The sequence below is a fragment of the Ambystoma mexicanum genome, chromosome 2q (assembly GCF_040938575.1).
Source record: "Ambystoma mexicanum isolate Mex_15411 chromosome 2q, UKY_AmexF1_1, whole genome shotgun sequence".
Classification (NCBI taxonomy): domain Eukaryota; kingdom Metazoa; phylum Chordata; class Amphibia; order Caudata; family Ambystomatidae; genus Ambystoma; species Ambystoma mexicanum.
In genome coordinates this window covers 482,784,841-482,812,774 of record NC_090924.1, presented here as the reverse complement: position 1 = coordinate 482,812,774, position 27,934 = coordinate 482,784,841, and the positions used below count along the sequence as shown (strand labels likewise).

General features: G+C 47.4%; 1 protein-coding gene across 7 annotated transcripts in view; it reads right to left on the bottom strand.

Annotated features, from left to right (window-relative positions):
• The window catches only part of IQCE (IQ motif containing E), a 1,388,455-nt gene that overhangs the window by 1,153,846 nt on the left and 206,675 nt on the right, over window positions 1-27,934 (bottom strand). For all 7 annotated transcript variants that reach the window (XM_069647600.1, XM_069647604.1, XM_069647602.1 and 4 more), the window contains one exon: window positions 27,323-27,368. In XM_069647600.1, the coding sequence (XP_069503701.1) occupies window positions 27,323-27,368 (46 nt within the window). The remainder of the gene's footprint in view (window positions 1-27,322; window positions 27,369-27,934) is intronic.

Genomic DNA, 27,934 nt, shown 5'->3' with positions numbered 1-27,934 from the left:
CGTTTTCTCAAATAGATTTTTGGTTACTTTTACAATGTGCCTAGAAAGAGCTGGTGGCAGGGGATATTTTTCTACTGTGTTTTATACTTTCTACTTGTGCGCTTTTGCATTTACAGCAAAGGGATACTAAAAGGTGGCTAGCACCCAAAGAGGGCCGTGCTGCAAGGTTTTCGATTGTCCTTTGGCCATATCATTCTTTGGCATTTCCAGATATGAGAAGGCAAGAATTAGGCCCTATAAGCTGCTGCTTTCGCGGGCCAAGTGGCAGTTTGTGGGAAAGCCTGGATGCGGGGGCTGGGACTGTCTGGTCCCAGTAAACATCCAGGTGCCTGAATGTCTGTTGCTGGGCAGATGTTCTGGCCAGTGGCTAGCCATGATTAGAAAGCCACTGTCTTTTTTAATGGTGCAGATTCTTATCATCGGTCGGTTGGGCAAGCCCCCATCCCAAATCATGGATAAAAGGAAGGCTCCTGCAGCCATTCGTTCTGTATGAAGAAGAGCAGCCAGTTTAAGACCAGAGGACAACCCATAGAGCTGACCAGCACCAACTACAGTGAAGTCCCGGTGGAGCCCTGCTCCTCTACCGGATCTCAAGAAGACCCTTGTCAAAGCTCAGACGCATGGACCGGTGTGAACAACTGTGATGAATACAATGGAGTCATCACAGATTCCCCGGCAGTGACCTCTTCCCATATGGCCAGGGGATGGCAGCCGCTACCTGATGCTGACCCTGGGGGCGGCTTTATGAGGGAGGATAACGTGGGAACAGACAACTATCGGGGAGATGTTGTGACTTTATTGGACAAGATGCAGTATCTCCCCCTTTCCCATGAGAAAGACCAACTAATACCCAAAGCCTTTTTTCTTGAGGAAACTCTACAATACACAAGACCCTAATGGTTTATTGCCAGCTACTTATCCCCCACCCCCATAGAGGAATGAAAGCAACTTCTTTGTATTTTTCTAAATCAAACACCCACCTACGATATAATCTTTCCATTCCTCTCTGGTCTCCGGCTTGGCTTGCAGCTGTAATCAGAAACACCTGGTGAGCTCTGTGTTGCTGCATTTAACCCCCTCTCTGCTCCTCCCCTCCCTTCAGTCTCCAGCCAGATTTCCCTCCCATTCCCCACACCTGCAGGGCGTTTTCTTTCCTCCTTCCACCCAGTTTCATGCACTGTTTGACCCCACCCTGTATGTCTCTGGGGCCACCCATCTATATGCGGGCTGACTGCATTGCACCAGTGCCAGTCTCTGGTACACCTATTTCCATGCTGTATGATTGGGTTGTACCTATGCCGTTTTCCCTTTTTAATTCTGTCTCTGCCCCCTCCTTGGTTTCGTTTCTCGTGGTGGTTTCTGGGACATGTAGTTTTCTTTTGATTTGCTGGCTTTTGTTGGCTGGTCTCATTACTAGAATAGGGTCCTCCCTTGGCTCTGTTGCCTCTTTGACCACCTCACATACGGAGACAAGGGAAATGAAGGAGTTTGAACAAGGTAAAATGCACTTGAAGTATAACATGCAGTCTGGTTGTATTTCCAAAACACCTGTGTGCAGGACATTTAAACAAGGCAAGTGCATTGCTCAGAGAGGTAGTGCACGAGAAGACGTTGGGTCCTGTATGAAGGCTCAGGAATGCAAAGATTGCGTACCAGTGTGGCAGAGCAGAGAAGACGGCCAAGTTAGAAGGGGAGACGTTGTGCGAGAAACAGAAGTGCTGTGGAGACGCTGGGAACTGAGAGAGAGGTCCTGGGTACTCAGTAGTTCGCAGAGGCGGCATTCTCCATTCCGGGGACCTGAAGGGAAGCAAGCGTGTGATTGCGGAGCCGCGAAGGAAGCAGGAAGGATCTTCCGCACCCTCCAGTATGGAAAGCGGGCGAAAGCCTCATGAAGTAGAAGCGCAAACCGGTCAGAAGACACTGGAGAGAACCGGTGTGTCTACCCAAAGCCAGTGGGGACCCCGGGGCATACTGGCAACCGCACCAACGATGTGATACTGTTGTTAAGACTACAAAAAAAGAAAGGTTTTTGAATATTGAAAGGGGAAAATACAATCCCCCATTGGCTATGGATACATAAAATGCAAGTGTGGGGCAAAACTTGAAGAAACCTTACCGCAAACATATATTCCAAGGCAAGAGCAATATATACGATATTGGCGAGACAGAAGTTGAGATGCATGAAAAGTACTGGTAAGGCAAAACACCAGGCAATTGAACTGTATGAGAAATCCGGGGAAGGCAAGATCCAGATAATCAAAAGCCTAAGAAGTCCTGGCAGGAGAGTATACCAGGCAGTTGGCATTACATTAAGAGCCCTGGAAGGGGAGTACACCAGGCAATTTGCAAAGCTTCCAGAGTTGTTAAAGACAGTGTTTTCTAAACCAAGGAGAAATGTGTGTTAAAGAAAAGACTACATACATTGTTGTTAAACTGGAACCTTGTGAATCAAGGAGAGCCACAAAGGAACTGTTAATAAAAGACATTTGCAATTCTCCTGAATCCAGGGGAAGTGGTTCACCCCCTGGATCCAAGAACTTACACCTTGGAGAACATTTGTGTTGGAATTATTCTATTTTTGTTTAATAACACTTTTCATAGATACCAGGTTATACGAACTGTCCTCATCACATTACTGTTTTGTTTTAGTGTGAGGGTCAGGATATATTTTTTGGACACAAGGACAACTTTTAATTTATGGCATACTGACAAAGACATATCCTTATTTTTGGTTTTAGGTAAAACTCCTTTTTAGAATAGGATCAGAGAGGTATTTTTCCAACCTGTTTAAGTTGAATAAAAGTTTATAACCAAAACTTGACTTTGTGTCCGGCTTTAATTTCTGACCCCTCACACAACCAATCTCAAACCCACCTCAAGAATCTGCGCCTTCGGGAAGAGTCCCAGGACCAACTGGTGGACTGAATAGCTCTCTCCTAGACTACCTCACTGAAGCAGTCGCTTTTCCAAGTGCATCCTCGGCACTTGAAGGCTCTTCAACTTGTTTAACAAGATGCTTGCTCCTGCAGGTTTAGCCTTCTTGCATCAATGGAAGCCGTGCAGGGCTTGCTCCGATGTTTTTCGCAGGAAGATCACCCTTTGCAGCCTGACCATGTGACACCCATTGCAATCCATCTTCTTTGCATTCAAGAGGTGTCCTGAGGTTGCCTGCATCACAGAAGTCTTCCTCTTTTCTTCACTTGGGTGTTCAGCTGGAAGATGTCCGGAATCGATTCGTAAGCACCACAACCGACCAAAACTAAACCCCACGTCCGAAAGTAACTCGTGCACTCCAGACCCCTGGGCCTTCCTAGATTGGACCAATCACAGAAGACTGCCCCCCAATCCCCGGTTCGGTCTCTAAACTCTCTTGTGACTTTGGTCGTGGATGCCTGGTCAAGGATCCCTGGTCAAGGATCCCTTCCTAGGCCTACCCTACTGACTAGGATTAAATTAGTTTGCTTACCTGAATTTGACTTACCCTTTTGAACTTTGTGATCATAACTACTGGCATCATCGAAATCTCTTAATAAATCTACCCGTGAAGTAGAACCTTGGAACTAGTTACTTTAGGGCACAAAGCCCCAAACCATTTTAGGGTTCACTGATTAAGTATTTGAGGAGCAAGTCTGTGTTTATCTTAAGCGTCTTTATTGAATTTCTTGCATTTAAGTACTTACCTGTGTTTCAGTGATTATCGACTGTGAAGGCATCAAGAAGTAGACACAGACAACTGAATAAAGTGTGGGTTATAAAAGTTTAAGAAATCAAAAGGAGGGTTGGAAAAAGGCCTAACTTGCCATATGCTAAGGTGGGATTTCCCTACCTAAAGGAAACTAAAGATAGTCTGTGTCAGGAAGTCCAAAGAAAATGTCTGTGTCCAAATCCTATACTTGCCCTCACATATAACTGTATACAATGTGTAGGGATGTCAGCATCAAAAGAAATAGTGTTCAAATAAAAGTTCTGCGGTTCTTCCAGGTTGGTTAAGGGTTTCCCTTCCCCAAGTTCAAAATAGTTAACAATGCAAAGGGGCTCCCTTCCCCAAACCTTCAAGTCTTTCAACTGTCTTAAACACAATTCCTTGAGACACTTCGCAGCTCTTCTGGTTTGGTCACCTTTCACCAATTTCATAGAGTTCAGTTCTTAATTTCAGATCACACGAGATGTCCATGCTTTTCAACACAACCTTCTTTGTGGGTGCTTTCAATGGCTTTTCCATAGAGGGGTGCACTCAGTCTAGGCGATGTTGTCGGACCACATGGTCCACCCTACACGGGTCACGCAACAGACACCTTACTTGCCTCTTCGTAGGTACATTTCCAACGCTTCAGCTTTACAGTGGCAATGTGCCTATGAAGTGGTTCATTCGCCGTTCAAAACCTCATGATACTTCATCACAGCTTGTTTTGCCACCATTCACTTGTTGCACTTTGACATATTCTCCTGGTTCTTGCCAATACGGGTTCACTAAAGTTACACAGTTCTTTACATTCGCATGGCTCTTGCCAATGCTCGTTTGTACTGCTTGCTTTCTCAAATGACACCATTCCTTATATCAGGAAGTTCCAAAAATTTGCTTTCAAACAGATGGGTATTCAAAAAGTGCTTACTTTCATTTTTATTCGGATCGGCATTCAAAAAGTACTTCCTTTCATTCAAGTCGGCATTCATTTAAGGTTTTGCCTGCTCGCCTGCTGCCCTGGTGTCCCCCTTGATTGACTCACCGTCAGAGCTTACGGCGTTCCAGCAAGTCCTCCAGCTGCCATGAGTTCCTACTCTCTCATTCAGCATCTCGCTCTGTCTCCCCAGCGGCTCTCCGTGTCCTCGCTCACACCGCTGATGCTTCTCTTGCAGCTCGGGCTACACACTGCAGTTTTGTCTGGTCATGCCGGTTCCCTTTCTAAGGTCTGCCACCGGCGTCTAGCTTCCTTCAGCCTCACTTCCCGCTGCATACCCTCTGCATCTTCCGGGGCCTCTCGAGCACTCCGTCTGCCACGCCGGCTTCCAGGAGCGGTCTGCTCTCGTCCAGCAGTCCGTAGACCTACTTCCACAGATGACTACATTTTCGCTATACTTCCTACTTTTAAACCTTTCACCAGGTTCATTGGTCCAAAAAGGACCAGACCGATCAGTGGTGATTACTCTTGCTGGCCTCCCCTTCATCCCAGTACATAACTGGTGTTTGTATGTGTGTGTCAATAAAGAAAGGATGTGTTTTTCTAGTTGGTCCCTTCTCATCCCAGTACCAAACTGGTGTCTATTGGGGAATGTTTTAGGGGAATCAAAGGGAAAGGATTGACAATGGCCTATGAAGGCTTGGGGGAGAGCGGACTCATTGTGAAAGGGGAATTGGGGTTACCATTTCTCACCTAAGGGTGCCTCATTCCCACTCACCAAGTCTCCTTCACCCAGGTGATCGTCCCTCGCATATCCAACCCCAGGGTCAGGATCTGATAGCGACATCTTTTGCCTGGCCACCTGGGAGGAGGATATATAGGGGAATGAATTGAGGACGCCCTCAGATTCCTCACATGACGTATATGCTTTCTTTCTTTTCCAATTTGTAAATGTATATATCTATTTTATAGTAATTGTAAGAAGATTTGACTAGAAGTTTTACTTGCTTAGTGTAAAAAGGCCTAATAAATAATTGTATATTTTTGTACTTCGCTGTCTAACTTGAATTATTGCTGTTGGTTTGTGTGGACTCATTGTACCCCAAGACCTATTTCACAGCCCTCCTCAGACAAAGCCTTCCCAATCTGCTACCTTATCTTGACTGGCTAGTCCTCTGCGTCTCCCTGTTCACCACAATAGGGTGAACTCACAAAATGTACTCCCAAAGGATGATTTTGGAAATCTATTTTAACATCTACCCATGCGCGTTCTCATCCCCGAATTCTTCCACAGAAGTTAGTTGAAGAAACATGGCTAAACACAGTGTAAGGAACTCATGGTGGCAACAGTAAACACAGACACAAGTGATCGCAGTTCGAGGGTGTTAATTAAACTGAATGCAGGTTGGAAAATGCCTAATATAAACCTAAATGTAAGATCGGAGCAAGTGTCAACCATCAAATGAAAATAAGGCAGTCCTAGTGGCCTTGTGTCAAAATAAAAAGAGCCTATTCTAAGAAACCTATTGCCAAACTTTACAACTAATACAAAAAGGGTGTGGGATAGTTTTCAAGAAAAGAAAGTAGCTTGGGTCTTTCTTACTCACGTTTTGAGCACGGGGTAAGGTGGGATCTTGGAGCACAGTACACTCTCGAGCTCCCCCAGCACGAGACGACAGTTACACTTGCAGCTAACAGGGCCATTGATGGCCAAGTCTTGTTTCTCTTGAAAGTCTCTTGCCTTCGAGGCCTGACTTATTCAAATCACAAATAAAAGTTCATTCAACAAAACAAAAGTTTGTTTCCTGGTTTTACTTAGGGTGAAGATTCTTCACCCCTCAGTCCCCCCTCTTCGGGCGCCAACCCCTCTTTACTTTCAGCCTCCCTCCAACGGGTTCACTATGGCTTTTCCTGTAGTCACAAATCTTAATGTCTTTTAAAACAGTTCCAGTGGAGATTCCTCGGCCCGGTTCACTTTTGTCAACACACTGTTTCTTGGGACTTTAGACTCTGCCCCCTCCTCGCCAGCATCCCTTTTCCGGGTTCACTCTTGACAACTTCACATTCACATTGACTTTCAATGTCTGTGGGATTCACTTCGCTTGCTTTCTAACGGAGCGGGATTCCCTTCCCTTTCAGTTCTTAGGTCAAAAGCTTTTGACTTACTGGGATTTTGCTTGACCTCCTGTATGAAGCCTTTGACCTATCTTGGCGGCTCTCCTACGGCCTTCTGGTATCTGTAGTTTCACTCAGACGGGGATCGACCAGAGTTTTTCGGAGCAGCACCCGCGTGGTGCCAGTCCCCTTCTGCAGCTGGTCTCGCCTTTACAATTTTTACAGTTCTTTGAACGTCTCTCACTTTGTGACTTTCATTCATCAGCCCCGTTATTATTTCCCATTCGACTCACTGGCTGTGATGAACCGCTTGGCTTTCCTCTTAACTGGAGTCAAGGCCTGTACCATGGAAGCAGGAGTCTCCCTCGCTCCGGCTTATCAGCGTTTACACGCTCTGTGTACTGTTGACATCTGCTGCTGGACACTTAGGCTTTTGTCCTTAGCCTTACGATTTCTTCTGCAGAGGTTTCGCAGGGTTTTGTAGAGAAGGGCAAGGTTGTGTCTCTCCTCGTCGGCCTCTTGATCTTTGCCGCCTTTCTCCTCCTGAACTGCCGGGTCTGGATAGCCGTCTCGTCGTGTGGTCTGCCTTGCTCGTACTGTGTTCTCCTGCTCCACCTTTTATCACTGTGGGGAGGGGAAATGGCAGTCAGGTGTGTGTGATTCTCATCAATTGCTGGACCCTGGTATTGGGACATGTCAGGTAAACGGCTCTGGTGTTAGTCCTTTGTCTTCGGGCGAAAGCTTTCGTGTCGGAAAAGTGGGGGCAGTGTTCAGGTTTCTCACATGCCCTTCCTCCATGCGATGTAGCCACATTTGCTACACAGGGGAACCGGGAAATAAAATCCACGTTTCCCTGGTCTGTTCCCTTCTGGTGTTCCACTATGAAACAATAGGGTTGTAGGTCTAGAAACCATTGCATGACCCGAGGGTTGGACTCTTTGCATTGGATAATCCAAACTAAGGGCGAGTGGTCTGTAACCAGTGTGAACTTACATCCCAATAGGTAGTACCCAAGATGGATAATGGCCCCCTTGATGGCTAGGGCTTCTAGTTCTACCACAGAGTAATTTCTTTCACGTGTGAACAATTTGCGACTGTTGTATAGGATGGGGTGTCCTAATCCATCGCAAATTTGGGACAGGCCGGCCCCTAACCCTGTAGAGAGGCGCCAGTCTGTGACACAAACTCTTTTGAAAGGCGACTACCTTTAAGATTGGGTTTTGGCATAAGGTCTGCTTTATGATGTTGTAGCATATTTCATCATCGTTGTTCCAATGAAGTTTCTGGGGTTCAGCATTTTTAAGTTTATCTGTCAGCTGGGCCGTTTTGTCCAAAAAGTTAGGGATAAACCTGGAGGTAATATCCTATTAGACCAAGGAAAGCCCTGAGATCTCTTTTGGTCCTGGGAGTTGGAGCATCCAAGACGGCTTTTACCTTTTCATGTTGGGGCTGTACATTCCCATTCCCTACGAAAAAGCCAAGGTATTTCACATCTGATTGGGCCAATCTGCATTTAGCTGGATTTGCAGTTATTCCAGCATTCCTGAGGACTTTCATGATGGTATAAAGATGGAAGAGATGTTCCTCCCAGGTTTTACTATGAATGACGATATTGTTAATGTAAGCTCCGCAGAAATCAGAATAGGGCTGTAGGATGTTATCCATGAGACGTTGGAATGTAGCTGTTGCACTGTGTAGGCTGAAAGGGACGCATTTAAACTGGAATAAACCCAGATGTTAGTGAGAATTTTCATTTTTGTGCAAATTCCTTTCAATCTTAGAGACTCCCAGCTCTTTTGCTTGACTTTAGGATGTTTTAATTTTAACCCTGGAGTGGGAGTGAGTGAGACCTTTTTCTCACTCTCTCATGCATTTTTACCCGATTTGCAGTGTCACGGAGAAATCCTTTGGGTTTCTCTTAAGGTTTAAATACCTTTTCTTGGGTGAACTACAGTTCCCAAGAATAGTGAAGTGAAATTGACTTTACTTACCTTTTCTCTTTGTAGGTCCAGCACACACCATCTTATGTGGAGTGCTGGGGGGGTTACTTAGTTGTCCCTTATCCTACTTTCTCATGTAACATTTTCTGTTACCCTCACTACTTTAAATGGCTGGTGGCAGTGGTTTCCTTTTTCCTACCATTGTGCTTTTCTACCGCAGGCTGAACCCTCAGCTCCAGTACAGCACCCATAGGTGACCATTTTGTCAAAATGGCTCCTGTCTTCTTTTTTCACAATTTTCTGTTCACAAGTTCTTTCTTGGGTTTTACTCTGTGCACTGAGACAGGTTTGAGCTCTTTGTTTGTTCAGACTTTGGCGGGCTTCATCCGTGAAGCCTGCCCCTGGCTCCAGTGTGTCTGGAAGGACAGGATGTGAGGGAAGGTCCTGAAACTCCCCTGCCCTTTGTCTGTAGAAGAACAAGTTACTTACCAACTCTAACGTTCTTTCGACTGGATGTTCCTCCCACGTATTCCTCATTTTATGATAAATCGTTATCTCCAGCTTCCCTGTTTCGGAAAAAGATTTCTCGGCAGAGGGCGCTGTGCTCGAGGTCGTGGCGTCGATTGTCCCTCGACGGACTCCGTACTCTGTCGACGTCACCAATGGTATAAATAGCTCGAGCAGCGCACGTTGCTTCAGTTCTGTTTTTTCGATGAAAATATAGGAGGAACACCCAGGCATGCCCCATGACAGATACATTCTTCATGAGAGGAAAGTGTAAGAAAACGTAAACTGTACTGCGGGGTAGGATGGGAGGGTCGATGAGGAATATGTGGGAGGAACATCCAGTCGAAAGAACGTTACAGTTGGTAAGTAACTTGTTCTTCGAATGGATTGTGTCCTCCCACATATTCCTCATCTTATGATAGACTCCCATAGCAGTGGCAATTTTGGAGGTGGGAGTACTAATTACAGTTTTCATGGACAGAATGCAGAACTGCCTTGACAAATAACCATTCATTGGAGGAGGCAGTATCCAAGCAGTAATGCTTGATAAAAGTATGCATTGTTTTCCAAGTTGCAGCTGAACAAATATCTGCTGCCGGAACTCCCCTCTTTAGAGCCGCAGAAGTAGCCATTCCCCTTGTAGAATGGGCTCGAAGCCCATCTGGTGGGTCTTTTTCCGCCAATTTGTAGCATTCAATTATGGCCAAAATGATCCAGCGGGATATGGTCTGTTTTGTTACTGATAAGCCCAGTTTATGACCAGTATAACCCACAAACAGTTGGTCATCTTGTCGTAATTTAGACATCCTTGAGATGTAAAAACTAAGAGCCCTCTTGGGATCTAGTCTGTGCAGTCTCTCCTCTTCCTTGCCCAAATGAGGAGGATGATAAAATGTTGGTAGTATTATTTTTTGAAACAAATGGAAGTCCGAAACTACCTTTGGTAAAAAGGAAGGTTTAACCTTAAGGATTACCTTATCTTTATAAAAAACGGTATATGGTGGTTTGCATGAGAGAGCCTGAAGTTCACCAACTCTGCGGGCTGATGATAGGGCCACAAGAAGGACAGTTTTAAGTGTTAGAAGCATCAACGGACAGGAGTGCAGAGGCTCAAAAGGTATGCATGTCAAACATTTTAGTACTAAATTTAAATCCCAAGTTGGGACATGAAAAGGTACTGGAGGGTATACGTTAGTAAGCCCTTTTAAGAATTGAATGATTAATGGTATTTTGAAATACGAAACCTCTTCCGAGGTGTGCTTGAAAATGGACAGCGCAGCAAGGTATGCTTTCATTGTTCCAATCTGGAGCCCCAGATTGGCTAGATGTAACAGAAAAGAGAGCACCATTGGAGTGCCACATTGAAAAGGGTCCACATCCTTATCTTTGCACCAGTTACTAAACCTGTTCCAGCGACATCTGTACAAAGATTTTGTTGCTGGTCTTCTGGCCGAAAGCAAGACTTCCATTGCGTCATCCGGAAGATCCCAATCCTTGTATCTCAACCTCTCAGAAACCATGCGTGAAGGTTCAGTGTCTTGACCTCTGGATGGAGAACCCGACCTTCCTCTTGCGAGAGAAGATCCTCTCTTTGTGGGAGACGTATTGGAGGGCAGATGGACATGTCTAGAAGGTCCGGGTACCACGTCCTCCTGGCCCAATCCGGGGCAATTAGGATCATGGTTTTCCTGAACTTTCTCAACCTCCTGATTACTTGAGGAATCATGGGACTGGGGGAAACGCGTACAGCAGTGGAAACTTCCACTCCACTACGAATGTGTCTCCCAGAGCTCCTCTTTGAGGTAATTCCCTTGAGCAGTACTGATCACACTTCCGGTTGATCGTGGTGGCAAACAGATCCACTTGAGGGGTTCCCCAAAGGGCGAAGATCTCCAGAAGGACTTCCTGAGCCAGCTCCCACTCGTGAGAGACCGTGCTCTGCCTGCTCAAGAGCGTCTGCCGCCGTGTTCTCCTCTCCGGCTAGGTGAATTGCCGATAGAGAGATTCCTTCTCGTATTGCCCAGAACCATAGCTGCATTGCCTCTCTGCACAGTGGTAGTGACTCTACTCCTCCTCTTTTGTTGAGGTAGTACATGGCCACCGTGTTGTCCGTCATTATCAGGACATTCTTTCCCTGTACAGAGGGCAGAAAGGCCTTCAGCGCTAGTCCAATTGCCCTCAGGCCAAAAGGTTGATGTGTAGTTTGGACCCCGATGGAGATCAACGACCACCGATTGTCAGATCGTTGGTGTGTGCTCCCCACCCCATGAGTGAGGCGTCCATCACTACTGTTATCTCCGGCCATGGTTGCCAAAAAGATTTTCCCTTGAGAATGTTGTCGTTGCAAGCCCACCATAGAAGATCCTGAGCAACTGCGCTCGGGACTTGCAGAAGATCCGACATATTCCCTGAGAACTGGGACCACTGAGTTCTGAGTGCCCATTGAAGGGATCTCATTCTCAACCTGGCCTCTGGTACTAGGAAAATGCAGGATGCCATGAGGCCGAGGAACCTGAGAAAATCGAAGGCCGGTAGACGTTGGGCATTCTGGAACTTCGTTACCATCTGCTGGTGTGGAGAGCTTTCACTTCGGGAGGCGGGGCTTTTCCCGAGGAAGTATCCAAGACTGCTCCGATAAACTGGAGCTTTTGGGACGGTATCATATGAGACTTCTTGAAATTGAGGGAGAAGCCCATTTTGTGGAGGAAGTGGCAAGTGATCGAAAGATGTTCCTGAGCTTGTTTTGGAGAACTTGCTCTGATCAACCAGTCGTCCAGGTAGGGGTAGGAATACCCCCTCTCCTGAGACTCGCTGCCACAACTGCCAACAGTTTGGTGAAAACCCTCGGGGCGGAGGTCAACCCGAACGGCAGAACCCGAAACGGATTATGAGAGTTGCCAATTGAAAACCTCAGGTACTTTCTGTGCATTGGATGGATTGGCACATGAAATAAAGAATCCTGAAGGTCCAATGATACCAACCAGTCTTGGAGTTGGAGAGCCTGAAGGATCTGAGAAAGAGTGACCATCTTGAACTTGTCCTTCCTGAGGAACTTGTTCAAGTTTCTTAAATCCAAGATGGGTCTCAGTCCTCCGTCCTTTTTTGGGATGAGAAAATATGGGGAGTACCAACCCCTGTTCCTCTCCGCTACAGGTACCTGTTCTATGTCACCTTTCTCTAGCAGGGTTAAAATTTCCAGCAACAGGAGCGGGTCTGGAGTTTTTACAGAGTTGGCTCCCGGTGGATGATTCCAAGGCCTTTTTTGGAAGGGGAGACAGTAACCTTGAGCTACTGTTTCCAGTGCCCAAGCATCTGAGCTAATGCCTCGCCATTCCTTCAGATGCTGAGAGATCCTGCCTCCCACTGGTGTTTTGTGCAACAAGGTCTCAGAGGGATTAGGAGGCGGCTGCAGGAATGGCTGAGGGTACAGATGCCGCTCCTGAGGCTGATTTTGCACCTCTTCCTCGTGCTCCACGAGGGAAGTTTCTTTTGCCCCTTTGAGAAGCCTGTCCTCTTCCTCTACCAAATGAACAGTAGTAACGAAAAGAACGACCCCTCCAGGAAGATGAATTTGGTTTTAGAGGCTGGCGCATGGAGGCACTTAGCGATTTAGCTGCCGCTTTCGAGGTCTGAAGTTTTTCTAGGCTTTCATCAGCCTTACTGCCAAACAGCCTCGAGCCATCAAAGGGCATGTTGAGGAGTCTGGCTTGCACGACTGGCGCAAATCCCGACTTCCTCAACCACGCAAATCTGCGTAGCATAATGCTTGCAGCCATGGATCTGCTGATACTATCAGCAGTATCCAGTCCAGACTGGAGACATTCCCCCATTGCCTCCTTACCGTCTTTGACTATATTCAGGAAGCCTTCCCTTTCCTCTCCTTCCGGAATATGCTCAGCCGCCGCCGAAATACAGTCCCACAGGGTATGGGTAAACCTGGCCAGGGTACAGGTGACATTTGTCGATTTAAGGGCCATACTGCCTGAAGTGAAAACTTTACGTGCCCAAGCATCAACTTTTTTATCCTCTCTATCTGGAGGGATAGTGGGATATGCAGTTTGCTTTGATGTGGATGCTGCCTGAATAACTAGACTTTCTGGAGTCGGTTGCCCGTTTAAGTATTCAGGATCCGTACCGGCTGGTCTGTATTTCTTGGGGAAATGACTATCTGCAGCAGCAATGGTCTCAGGCTTTTCCCAGTTTTTCTCCACCCTCCTCTGAAGAGCCCTGTGAAAGGGGAGAACTGGATCTTTTTGAGGACCTCTGACATTTATATCGGTCATGTCATGTCATCTTGTTCAAAAACGGGTGAAGTGTTACCCCAACCCATATACTGAATTACTCTGGTCATAAGACTCCTGTGCCCAGAGTCTGCATGTTCTGCAGGATCAGGTCTGGCAAACTCTAATTCTGGGGAGGTGTCAATTCCACTGGCAGAATGTAGAGTGTCACTCAGGTCTCTCATTTTGGACTCTAAATCAATGAGTTCCTCAGGAGCTTGTTTTGTGCCATATGAAACTCCAAAAGGGAGTAACTTCCTCTTCTTCCGAGCCAGATTCCTCAAATTGAGGACATGGACTTAAGAAAGTCTTACCTGGGCAACGGAGTAAATCTTCTTTCTTCCTCTACCATATGCGTCGAAGGAATATAAAAATCCTTCGAAGTTGTCAAAGGAATCTTCGATGACTTTGAAGATGACTTCGATACAGGCGTCAAGGTTATTTTTGCTGATAGAGGGTGCTAGAGGGCCACCCAAGATGGCCACCTCGGCTTGAGCTCCCACTCTGCCCTGAATTAATCTGTTCGAATCCTGTGGTTCCCGGCCTGTTTTCGCTAAACTGGTAGCGGCTCCCGACTCCTGAACCCTCCATCTCTCCCTCCTCCAAATCCGGGAGAAAAACGGCCTTTCCACACACCGGCATCACCCATCCAGTGCAGAGGCCCGTTGCCCTACGCACGCCTGGCAGGCCGCCTGAGGCGCACACGGCATCGAGAGGGCCTACGCTCCCATTATCCTGGTCCGGGACGCTGTCCGGACACCCGCGGTGCGGGCTGAGACGGGCGTGGCGTCAAACGCGGGGGGAGCGCCCCCCCCAGCGGCCCGTGGCGGTCGGCGCTGATCGGCCGTCCGCCGTCATCGAAGGAGCCGGCCGCTGACGTTGGGCCTGAGAGCTGCTGGTGCCCGGAGTCCCGTTAGGGCCTCAGGGCCCCGTGGAGGTGGGCCTGCTCCCCCCGCTGGGCCGACACATCAGGCTGCAGTGGACCCGAGCAGAGGGCGGAAGCGGAGGAGTCCACACGGCGGATCACTGATCAAGGTACGGGCGGCGGGGGTAGTGAAGAAGATCGCCGGTTGTACAGGCTCCCCCCGTCCGCCCGTGCCGACCCTCGCGGCCCCCTGCGGCTGGGGTGGCGCGGGCAGTTAACGGCTCCTCCAGGGGCCGATTGTCGAGGGGGTGCCGACGCATAGCTCCGGACTGCCGCCAAACAAGAACATAACCTGGCTGTAACAACAATCTCCGCCATTCTGGCATATTCAAAGTGCAGACAATACTAACAGGGAAATCTGACACTAAACAATCACAAGTGTTGCCGGGCGGTCGCCCGTGCGCCCCCCCGCTGCTGGTGGGGTTGCAGCCCGGTGCCCGCTGCGCCGGGACCCCGCGCCCCCGGGCGGGCGGTGTGGCGCGGGCGATTGACGGATCGTTCTGAGCCCCATTGACGGGGAAACAACGGCACTTGATACCAAACGGCATCCTTACTGGGTCATAAACTTGCTGCAATGGTAACCTCCTCCAAGCTGGTATAGTCAAAGCTCCTAACACAACAAGTAAGGTATTAAGAGAGAAGTCCTTTCATTAAGCAAGTACAAGGGCCGCCAAACAGTCAACACTCCAGTTAAGCTCCACACTCAAGGTGCGAGTTCCCACATTCTTCATTACCTCACCTGGGTCCCTTCAACAGAGCAACAGCCCAAATCCTCCTTCATTCTATTATCACTCGCCAACCCTTCCCCCGGCACGTGTTACCGCGTGGACCCCATTTGGTGAAACAACTTCTCCCACTTTTCAAGCGCACTTTATTCATAACTCAAGATGGGGAAAGCGGATAAGCTGCAGAGGAAGCTGACCTTTGACAATGGTACTACTCCGAAAGCCCCCCTCCTACAAAACGATGGGGAACCGACACTGGGTGGCTCTGATCACCCAGTACCAGGGAACAATCCTTCAGAAATAAAAACTCCTCTTGGAACTAAAGGCAGGCATAGGCAGCTTAAACAGCAAAATGGATGGCCTATCCTCCAAGGTAGACCTACTTCAACATCGTATCGACACCCACACAGAACGGCTGACGGAGGTCGAACAGCGTGTCTCCAATCTATACGACGGCGCCACGTCCCTCTCGAACAAAGTAGCCAGGCTTGAAAACCAAATGTCTGCAACCATGGCCAAATGTGAGGATTTGGAAGGCCGCTCCAGACGGAACAATATTCGGATCATTGGGGTGAGAGAGCACGAACCCCAAATGAAGATGGAGGACTTTGTCGAATCAATCTGTATCACCCTCTTTGGCCGTGAAGCCTTCTCACAACTGTTCATGATCGAGAGAGCACACAGAATCCCATCATCCAGACCTGTGCCCGGTGCCCCGCCCAGACCCATCATTGCAAAACTACTTAATTACAGAGACCGGGACACCATACTCCGGTTGGCTAGAGAAAAGGGGGAACTTCTCCATGACGGGGACAAAATCCATCTCTACCCCGACTTCTCGACCACAGTTCAAACACAGAGAAGAGCATTCACCAGTGTCAGGCAAAGACTCAGGAATAACCAGTTAGCCTATTCCATGCTATTCCCAGCACGGCTCAGAGTGCAATACAACGGAAGAGTCCACTTCTTCCAGTCGCCAGAAGAAGCCAATACTTTCCTGGATCAGAATGGTTGCCCTGAGCATAATCCCCAACACCCTCGTCCCCAGAGGGAAAGAAATCCCAGAAATCCTCATTAAAGAGCGGCTACTAGAGAAGACAATGATAAGGCAACCGGAACACGATCAATATAACAAACACAACAGGGCAGAGACGTTGGGGATGCCCCAAGCGCCCCTAGCACAGCATTTGTTCCCTCGTTCAAGTTTGGGGGATCCCGTCGGACAAGTTGAGGGTTGTCCGCGCCATGGGAAAAGTTCAAAAGCCTTTTGTTTCGTTCGCTGTTCATGGTTACGGGACGGGATTGCAACCGCCCACCTGGAGCCTCCAGGATCTGCCACATGCTACGCATTGGGGGCAAAGGATTGCGCCGTCCACCCGATATCCCCCGCTGACCTTATCCCCCGCCTTCACCACTAGAGAAATTACGTCATCCAGCAAACTACTGCATGAACCAAGACCAATATGTCAGACCCAAGATAGCCTCGACAACACCAACTGTAAAATGCTCAGCGAAGCCAGCATGTGCCCTAAAACGTGCCATTCAAAGTCGCAACATGGAATATAAGGGGGGGGTAACATCCCGTCCAAAACACGCAAAATCCTGCAATACTTGAGAAGGCACGAAGTCGACGTGGCAATGGTTCAGGAAACTCACCTAATGCCTGGAAAGGAACACGCATGGGCCAAATCATGGGGCTGCCATAGATACTATTCATCGTACTCATCCTACTCCAGAGGAGTCGCAATCTTGATTCATAAAAGAATCAGCTTCCGTCTAACTCACTCTGCAAGGGACTCTGAGGGCAGAGCTGTCCTGGTCTGTGGCATGATAGCGGGCAAGGAGATAACCTTCATCAACTCCTATGCACCTAATGTGGATGGACCCGACAATTTTGGGTGGGTACTATCTCAGCTTTCCACTCTAGGCCCGACCACAATAATCCGGGGTGGTGACATGAACACTGTTCTCGACCCGACTAAAGACAGGTCACGAGCCGTACCGCAACCCAAACCTAAAGCCAGCCTGCAAATAGCCGAAATCTGTAAGGCATTTGATTTAAAAGACGCTTGGAGGGCAGCTAATGGAGACCTCCGAGACTACACCTTTCACTCGGCAGTGCACAACACTAGTTCCCGGATTGACTACCTATTCACGTCCACAAATGGCACACTACAGAGTGGCGCATGCCACATTCTACTAAGGACCCTTTCCGACCATTCGGCAATAATCCTCAGCCTCTGCTCCTCCCATCCTGGACCCTTGCTACAACGCTAGCGCTTAAAGACCGGCGCTATGCAAGATGAGGTGTTCGCCACCGAATTAAAAGAAGAGAGCGATACATTCCTGGAAGCTAACAGGGGCTCAGTCTCCTCCGCCGGCACGTTATGGGAGTCGTTGAAATGCTTCACAAGAGGAGTTTGCCATGCCAAAGAGAACGGTATCCTCAGACTCAAGAGACGAGAGCTAAAGACCTGCGAAGACCAACTTAAAAACCTCGAACACCAAGACAGAAGTTCAGATGAACCAAGAATAAAGGCTACCCTGAAGGAAGAGCTGCTAAAATTTAACTCTTTGGCAGAACGTGAATTAAATTTTTTATGCCGCGGCAATCAGGTCAGGCAATATGGTGAAGGACAGAAACCGGGAGCTCTTCTGGCAAGGTTGATAAGAGCTGACCGTAAGATGACTCCAATTGAAGGTATTCGCAACGCACAAGGTGACATGATACACACCGACGAATGTATGGCGGGGGAATTCAAACTCTTCTATCAAGACCTCTATAGCACTAAACACGCCGGGAACTCAAACGCCCCGTTGGAATACCTTGGAAGCACATTTGAGAGAACCCCTCACGAATTGGTCACACCAGAGGAAATCATTGAAGTTATCAAAACTCTCCCGAATTCCAAGGCCCCAGGTCCAGACGGCCTAACAGGGGAATTCTACAAGACATTTGCGAATACCCTAGTTCCTATCCTAGCAGCAGTATACAAAGAGGCATTGGAAAAAGGCACCCTCCCCCAGACCACCTGTGAAGCCAACGTAGTGCTCTTGCATAAGTTAGACAAACCTCCTGAAGACTGCGCATCCTATCGTCCCATTTCGCTTCTAAACCTCGACAATAAAATTCTAGCAAAGGTACTTGCAAACAGACTGATGCCGGCCCTAGTGCTCGCAGATCAAGCAGGGTTCATACCAGGTCGTAACACTGCCTTTGGTATTAGGAGACTGTTCGGCGTCATGGAGGCATTAGACCCATCCCAGCAAGCAATTGCACTGCTACTTGATGCCGAAAAAGCGTTTGACTCTGTAGAGTGGCCATTTCTGTTTGTGGTACTGACCAGAATGGGTCTTGGGGCACGCTTCATTAAACTGGTATCCCTCCTATACACCAAACCAACAGCCAACATCATAGAGGGGGCGGCAAGATCGGCCACCATCAACCTGCAGCGCGGCACAAGGCAAGGATGCCCTTTATCGGCTTTACTATTCGCCCTGGTGATGGAACCACTAGCCTCCAATCTCCGAGAGCAGCGGCTACACAGGGGACTAGTTATAGGTCCGCATAAGATCATCATTTCTCTGTACGCGGATGATGTGGTGTTGTTCATACGCGATCCCATCGACAATCTCAATCCAGTCATGAGAGAGGTAATCAGATTCGGGGCAGCATCCGGCTTGAAAATCAACCAAACAAAAATCGATAGTGTTCCCTCTCACCCCGACGACCAATCCTTTCGCAGATGATTTCGGACGTGGAAGACGTCCGGGGTTCGATACCTTGGAATACAAATGTCACTAAAGCACCATGAAGTGTTCCAAGACAACTATGAAGTAGTTAACAAATCACTGCAGGAAAAAGTGGCTCGCTGGAAGACTCTGCCGCTAACCCTCTGGGGAAGAGCCTCATTAGTCAAGATGGTTATCTTACCGAAACTTCTATACCTCTTCACTAATATTCCCATACTACTACCGCAACCATTCCTGAAGAAATTGAAGAGCCTGGTCCTGGATCTGCTATGGGCGGGTAAACCGGCCAGAGTGGCACACTCCACACTAACTCTCCCAGTGACAAGCGGAGGTCTTGCTCTTCCAGATCTGGAAAAATATTATTGGGCAGCACAAGCGCAATTCCTTAGCTATTGGTACTCTTCACAATCTATCAGACCTCACGTACAGATAGAGCGGGCCCTAGCAACTCCGAACTTACTAAAGGCAGTCATCTTTGGCCAGATCCCCGTTCCCAACGACACTATGAACGTGGTTTTATCAACGTACACAATCTGGAATAAACTAGCCCAAAAATATGAAGTCCAAACCAGATATTCGCCTCTCCTCCCTGCAAAATTCATACCTGGGATCCCACTAACGTCGGAGAAAGTCTATCACCAATGGCTGGAGAAACTCCGGATAAACACTCTAAGAGATCTCTTCACAGAGGAAGGCTTCCTAACTCCAGAGCAGGCAAAGCTGAAAGGCGGCACAACATCACTGGACATTTTCATGAATTTCAGGACACGCTACACACTACAAGCACTCCTTCCCAACTTTCCACGACAACCCTAGACCTGGCAGCTTCTACACAGCGTAATACAAGCACAAGGAGAGGGAAGACTGGTCTCACAAATCTACAGAACCATCATTGCGGACACGGCTCCCGTCGACTCCCGTGCAAAAACCAGATGGGAAAAGTCATTAAGAATAGCCATTTCTGATGAAGATTGGTCATTTATCCTCAAACAAATGCAGAAAATCGCTCTCAATACACGGCTCAAGCTAATCCACTTTAATTTTATTCACCAAACATACTACACACCTGCCAAAGCGAACAAACAACATCCAGAATCACCCTCAAAACGAGAGCGATGTGGGAAAACATCGGCCGACTTAGTTCACCTTGCATGGGACTGCCCCAAACTGACTCCGTACTGGAAATAACTGGTGCTATCATCGGGGAAACTGTTCAACCAGCCCACACAGGCGCTTTATTGGGAATGACTAGATCACTAGCTGCTCCGAAAAGAAAAAAGTTGGCGGGTCTACTGCTGACACTCGCCCGCAGAAGAGTTGCCATGGCCTGGAGCCGAGGCCCCCTCCCCACTGTTTCCTCCTGGCGCAGAGACATCCTTTATTGCTAGGATGTCGAAACAGACTTTGTCAAACTACTACCACAACACGCCCGCCCACCAGACACCTGGGGACCGTTGGTGCTGTTCCTGATGAAGGAGGCCGAGGATGCCCCGGCCTCCCCAGACAACTCTCAATAGATAAGGATTGTGTTCTCACTGTCATTCAGCCTTGTCTCTCCTTTTTATTCTAAAACTAGAAACTGGTTCGGTGCAGAGGGTGCTGGCAAAGTCACTGAACTATAAGGCCGAGGGTAGGGGTGGGGGGGAGGGTATGGTGAGGGGGGGGAAGGGGAAAGGCGCCTAGTTAATTCCACCCTAATGTGGGTGAGAAGTTGTATTGTGTTAACCCAAAATAACAAAAATAAAGGTTTAAAAAAAAAAAAAGGTTATTTTTGCTGAAACGGTCGACACCGATGGCGTCAATTAAGTCGTCGAAGTCTTCGATGACTTATGTTTTTTATATGGCACCGGAGAGGTGCTCGACTCTCGAAGAGTCCTCGACGACCTGTCGTCGACTCGAGTTTTTCGAGTATCCTCGACACTACCGTTTTTTACCAAGGTAGTCTTAGACTTCCCTTTGTCGTCCAATGGAGCGACCTTAGGGGTATGGCTCTTCCGAGGTTCATTCGAGGGGGTCGGGCCGCATTCTCGAATACCTCCATCATCTTTTTACGAAATTCGTCCCATTTTCTGTGAGAATCCGATTTTGTCGGACATCAAATTTCTTCGGTCGACTCGGAAGATGATGATGAGGGAGATCTATGTCTCATCTTCATTTTTTTGGACGGGGAAGAAGAGTGTCTCGATCTACTCCTAGATCGCGATCTCTTTGAATGCCTATGGCGATCCGATTCCTTCAAATCAGTCGCTTTCTTACGTTTTTTGGACGTGGCCTTCTTAGAGGCTTCCCTCCCCACCGACAGTTTACCTCTCCTCTCACAAAGAGCTTTCTCGGTCATGGATTGGCAGGAACCACAGTCGTCGGTCCGGTGACTGGTACCGAGACACCAGAGACAAACTCGGTGGGGATCCGTGATAGACATTTTCCATCCACAATCTACACACTTCTTGACCCAGTCTTGGGTGTCGAAGGAGTCGAAGAAGATGACATTTTCTTCACAGAAAACCTCAAGCGCGCCGTTCTCGATAGCGAAGCGATCAGAAAAACGGAACTGAAGGAACGGGCGCGGCTCGAGCTATTTATACCATTAGTGACATCGACAGAGTACAGAGTCCGTCGAGGGACAATCGACGCCACGACCTCGAGCACAGTGCCCTCTGCCGAGATCATTTTTTCCGAAACAGCGAAGCTGGAGATAACGATGTATCATAAGATGAGGAATACGTGGGAGGACACAATCCATTCGAAATGCCTGAATGAAATGAGTCCTGATTGGCTGGCTGGCTGGCTACCTGAAAGGACAGCCACCCTGCGGTGTGATTGACAGCCTAGGCTGTGCATGGATGGGAAAAACCTGCTTAAAAGGCGAGGGTTTTGGGACTACAGGCAGAGTCAAGCACAGGAAGAAACATCCAATGAAGAAACTGAGAAGGGAAGCCTGCTGCAACCTCCTGGACCTTGAATTGCCCGGTGAAACCCTGCTGCTGTGCTGACCTTCTTTTTCACCTTGACAGAAGCTCCGGGCGGAACGACTTCTCCCCATGGGTTGGTGGGACCAACAAACCCCGAGACAAACTCCTCTTGTGCACCATCCCAGACTTGCTATGCCTCTCCATTGTCGCAGAAGCCCCATGCCAGGGGTCGAGTGTCCATAGTCGAGTGCAACGTCCGCCGCGGAACGACTCCGGCTGAACGCTCCAGGAGCCACCTAAGCACCCTTCAAAAGCAAGACCTCCAGATCGAGAGTCCCCTCACCAAAGTGCAGGACCGAGGGAGCACGGAAAGTCCAAACGGTGTCCACTGTTCTGCATCAGTGCTGTTTGCTAAGCGCTGAAACCGCAAAGTGCCGCTAACCCAAAGAAAACCCTTAGCTGCTGACGACGATTCCGAGTACCCCCGCAGGAGCCCTCTAGACATCCTCCCTCTTGTCCCCATGGCTGAGGCACAGGAACCAGGGCCTAATGGCTATAGCAAGACGAAATCCAGCTGGACCCCTTTCTTCTAACCAAAGGTACTTTTGCAGGCTTGGGGGTACTTACCTTCCTGCCTTAAGTCGTGTGGTCTCTCGGGAGATCTCTTTCGAGTTAATTTCAACTCCCTTTGCACAGACTTAACAGCTTGTGTTCCCTACAGTGATTTTTCTGAACTCTCTAACTTTGTGCCAGACCTTAATCCAAGAAGTGCATCAGAACCATAGACTTTGTCCAAAAAACTTTGGCTGTCCTGGCTCCCTAAAGGCACTCTTCTAAATCCATTGACTTTGATATTGCTTGTCCCTCATAGGTTGTAGTTTGTTGTATACCGTTACTGCTGGTAAAGGCTTATCTAGACTTCATTGAGGATTCAGTTGTCCTCGCCTTGTCTGAGAAATTGTTCTAACCGTTTTTTCCCTAAACCTTCCTTTCAATAACTCAGTTTAAAAAAGTATTGGTGTGATATATAAATGATTGAAGTCACCTCGGGGTGTAAGAGAAGTGTATAAAGCATATCCAAAGATTATCCACTAGCTTTACTAATTCTGAAAAGTAATTTTAAAGTTGACTTGAATTGTTACAATCAATTGCCTTTTTAAAGAACGCTTATTTAAAACTGGTGTAAAATAAATAACTATTTATAACCGAAACCTAGAGTATAAGTGTTACTTGGCTACTTGTATCGACCGATTTCATCTGTACAGCTCACATTTACCCCTCTTGAGATAGGGCTGGCTGCTCAGTCACACTACCAACTTGTGTAGTATGAACCTATACCAAAAGGTGGGTTACCGAATACCAAGCAGATCAGTCTTGTGTAGTCTCATAACAGCTTGACTGCACCAATTCATACCTAACACTAGCGATGTTGAAAATGCAGTTTTTTTCCTGATCTGGCCCATATATCTGGACTTGCCAGTATCGCTTGGTTAAATATAGGGTGGATAGAAAGGCGGCTGTTCAGAGTTACTCAATTAGGTCATTGATGCGTGGCATGGCATAGGCATCGAAGTCTGATTATGGTGTTAACTTGACGGAAGTCTATGCAGAATATCCAGGAACGGTCAGGTTTAGTAACCAAAACGATAGGAGAGGACCATCGACTTGAGGAGGGCTCAATGATACTGGCCTTTAACATTTTGTTGACTTCCTCGATCACTATCTGTTTACGTGCCTCGGGTTGACGATACGGTTTTAGATTAACCACTTTGCCTTTAGGGGTTGGGCTATTTTATACATGCATGTTCCCGTTCGTTTTATTACCTTGTAAGGTCCGTGCAACATAGAAAAAAGTTTGTTCTCCGAGGTGGGTAAGAGGACTAGTACTTTCTGTCCAATAGAAAAAGATTTTACATTTACTTCTTTATCATAATTGGCCTTTTGTTGGCTCTGGGCCTTTCCCGTATGAGTACAAACTAAGTCCCGAACTGTTTCATTTGTTCTTGCATTCTAGTGGCGGTTTGGGATATTGGAATGGGAGGATCCTCTCCCCCCCTTTCCAGATTTCCCGTGGCATGTCCAGGACATCTCTCGGTTCTCTTACATAAAGTGGCTCAAAGGGAGAGAAACCCATGGAAGCTTGCGGCGGGGGAGCAGGGTGTTTCTCACGGCAAATAATGCCCATGGGATCATTCGATCCCAGTCTTTCCCGTCCTTGTCTACCAATTTCCCTTAGAATTAGTTTCAGGGTCTTATTGAATCTTTCTAATGGACCATCAGTTTGAGGAGGGTACACAGAAGTTCGCAAGGTGGTAATGAGGGGTAGCTCTTTCACTTCGGCCATAAGCTTACCCATAAAATTTGAACCTTGGTCTATTAATATTTCTTTGGGAAAACCAACCCTAGAGAAATACGTTAGAAGATGTTTTAGGATCTGCTGAGTGGTATTATTTCACATTGGGAATGCCTCGGGATATCGGGTTGCATAATCCATGATCACCAGGACATACTTGTTGCCCAATTTAGATCTTTCTAGAGGTCCTAATATGTCCATACCAATTCTAGAAAAGGGGACTTCTATGACCACAGCTGAACACAGGAACAGCAACCAATCTCAGCACTGCATCAATTACAGGGCACAAGGGCAAACAAACACAAAGAACCCAACCCAGGGAAAGGAGAGAGCACAAGAAAACCACTTTTACCACAGCCAGTGGAGAGGGGGTTTGTTGTTGATGTAGGATGACGTTTGGAAGCGGTTGGCGAGAAGAGCAGATTAGAGAGAGAAGAAGATGGAGCAACAGTGAAAGATGGAGACACCTGCAAGTTGGAAGGGGGAGACAGTTGCTGAGAAAAGGCTTAAAGAGCAAGAGCTTGAAGCGTGAAGGTGGTGTTAAAGAGGAGGTGGTAACATCAGGTGGTGGTAGTGCTACTGCTGAAGAAGTTCGACCCTCAGAGGTGCAGTAGGTGTAGGTAACATCAGGTGATGAAGAGGGTAGGACTAAAATAGGAAACTGCCACAAGGGCCAAAAGGTGGTGGAGGTGGTCCCATCGAGCACCAAAAATGGTCAGACAGAGGAATTGACACCGGAAGGTGGTAGGGATACGAAGGAGGAAGTGGTGCCAGAAGGTGACTAGCAGTAAAGGAAAGGGGGCATCACCAGGGGAAGAGACTGGTGTTGATAGGGTTGTGGGGCACCAGAAACCTTGAAATAAAGGGGGCACTAGTGAGAGGAAGTAGCACTGAGATGGAGATGGCACCCAGAGTTGAGGGTGGTACCCAGTGGGTGGGTAACATTGGAAAGTAAAGGCCTTGCCCCTGAGGTAGAAACATCCGGAGGTTTCAAGGGCATTGTACCACTAGGAAGTGAAGACGGTTCAAAAGAGGAGGTGGTGGTAATAGCAAGTGAACCTGTTATTTTATTTATTTATTTATTTATTTATTTTTTTTAGGAAGGAGGAGTTGGGAACCCATAGGAAAAAGAAAGCTGGTTTAGTAGAGAGAAACATCCAGGAGTTTAGTGAAAGGAAATCACAGGAATAATTCACCGAGCAAGACGGTATAAGAAGGTTACAGGGGGCTATGTCAGATCTAGGCAGGAACAGGCAGTGGGAAGAGGAATGACAGTAAAACGGAGGCAGTGTGTCAGGAAAAGAGGTAATGGGGACAGACCAAGAGAAAAATTCTCCCGAGTTAGAAAGACAGGGGTCCATCTTGCTCTTTCCTGGTGTCTCTCTCTGAATACCCACAGTTTCCCCAACTGTTTTAAGGACTGAGGACCCTAGTCAGTCTTCGGAGTTCAGTGGACACAGACACAGACGTCCCCAATGTAAAAGTTTGCCAAGATGGAGAGATGACCTCCCTGAACATTTTTTAAAGAACCAGGCCAACTGTGAGAATTTGGAAACTAAAAAGGCCCCATGCAGGCCTATCCAAGAGTGGGGACTTCGAAATTAGAAATATACTAGAAAACAATCCAATAAACATGTGAGCACTTAGAGGTTGAGGCTGCCCTCAGAGTTGGAGGATTAGACAGCCCGACACTTCGGTATAACGCCTATGTAATGTCACGTTCAGAAAAGGAGTGGACTTTATTGAATACATTGAAGTGTTGATCTTGCCATGCTTCTCGGTCACAGTCACGGAGGGAGCACGGAGTGATTACATTCCGGCCCAGCCAAAGTAGGCTGCAACATCAATATCAACCTCGCAAAAGGCTGAAATTAGGTGGTAAAAAGAAGAAAATGAAGGGCTTCCCTCACTCACGCAGAATCACAATCACTGCCGGAAAACATTGTGATGTGGAAGGCAGGGTGGCAAAATGAGGGCGGGACAGGCAGAGATGGGCGGATGAAGTGGAAGGCAGGCACCAGATGGTGGATAAAGAAGAGAGACTTAAAAATACAGAGAGAGGATGGGGGCCAGTGAAGTGAATGAAGAAAGCTTCCCCTGCTGGAAGCCCTAGTGAAGAGCCAACACATTAGACCTGGAAAAGGTCTATCACACACCCAAAAGGTAGCATGCAACAGGGAATGGAAGAGTTTGCAAGTCCGGCAAAGGAGCAGGATGCAGATCAAAGCCGGTGTGCACTGCAGGCAGGAAATGACAGTCACATGTTGAACTTTGGCTCTAAGGCAGAAGTAGGCCTTGCATTTGTGGTTAAAGCCTGCCACAACACCATTGTCTTCAATGGAAAAGTCAACATTCCATTGTTATGATAGGTATTTCTACCATTCACAGACCTCTTACCACACAATTATCCCTTTGCAATCTTACAGTAATTCTTCCCTAAACCTTATTGGTTCAGGTTATTCTTTTCCAGATGATTTTGAAATACTGAGGTTTGTACCTTATGCTACATGTGCAATAGGTTGCTCCATTTAAACGTTTGCTTTTGTGAGTTTAACGTCAGTTTGCCAACATGCTTCAGGATCCACTACTACTACTTGCGCTTTCTAAATGAAAAGGTCTCTGCTCATAACAGGTTAGGTGTCTTTTTTACGTAGATAAACCACACGGCACAGATACTAGGTCAGGACACACATTTATTTTGGCATACTAGAAAAAAGGAAAGAACATTTTTCCATTGTACTGCTGAAAGGTCACGGCTCGGGATTGGGAGATCTGGAGACTCAGACAAGGTGTTTAACTGGTTAGGCACAGTCAGTTCCTGTAGGTTTTCTGCATATCTAGACATCAGTTACTTAGAAACAAACATTGCTAGGCTTCAGGAATTATAAAAACACACTATGAAAAAAGTTAGGCTCAAGCATTGTAGAAGAAAGGGTCCACAAGGATCATGAGAGCAGAATATATAGCCTTTATTTTAGCATGCCATGATTCTTCAAACAAGACAAACATTTGAAGAACCCTGTTAAATGAGTACAGATGGGCCCTTTCCTACTCTCTCCATTCAAGCAAAGGCTGGGAAAGACTTAAGTTATTCAAAGCAAAAGAGACCAATATTTATTTCACCTGCGCCTCAGCACAGGCAGGTGTTTCTATAGGATACATGAAATGACTATGACTAGTTACACCCACTTACTTGGTGATCTTGGTGGCTTCAGCGAACTTTTCTTCTTCTTTGGTCTCTGTAACGACAGACATCATGTACAATAAGCAAATATACATATGCCCTTTTCCTAGTCCACATCACTTCTCTGTTGGAAAGTTATGTCTGGAAATAAACATGTTGCAATTTTCAAAATGACAATAAAACTAGAATTTTTCTTAGCTAATGATGAGGGCATTTGGTGGAGGTGTTGGTAAATCACAGATTTAAAAAAGAAAAACACGTAGAGTGGTTACTCTGATCTGACGATATAAGATTGATAGTTCCATTGAGCACTTTGGAGCGTGGTTGTGAGCATTTTTCACTGTTGATTTTTTTAGAGACATGAATACAGATATGATACAAGTCATTTATAACGTGCCTGTACACAAGTGTTTCTAGTCTCTCCAAGTCCCTGAGTCAGAGTGCCACTAGCCACCCTGCTGCTCTGTGTTGTTTTCTCTGCACAGACAATTATGTGGGATCCACTGGTTGTTGGCGGTCTTTGCTGGAATCTATATGGTCAACCCGCTATAACAGGGGTGTCCCTACCAGGAACTCCTGCATACATCCATTAAAACGTTAAATTGTCAGTGTTAGGCAGAA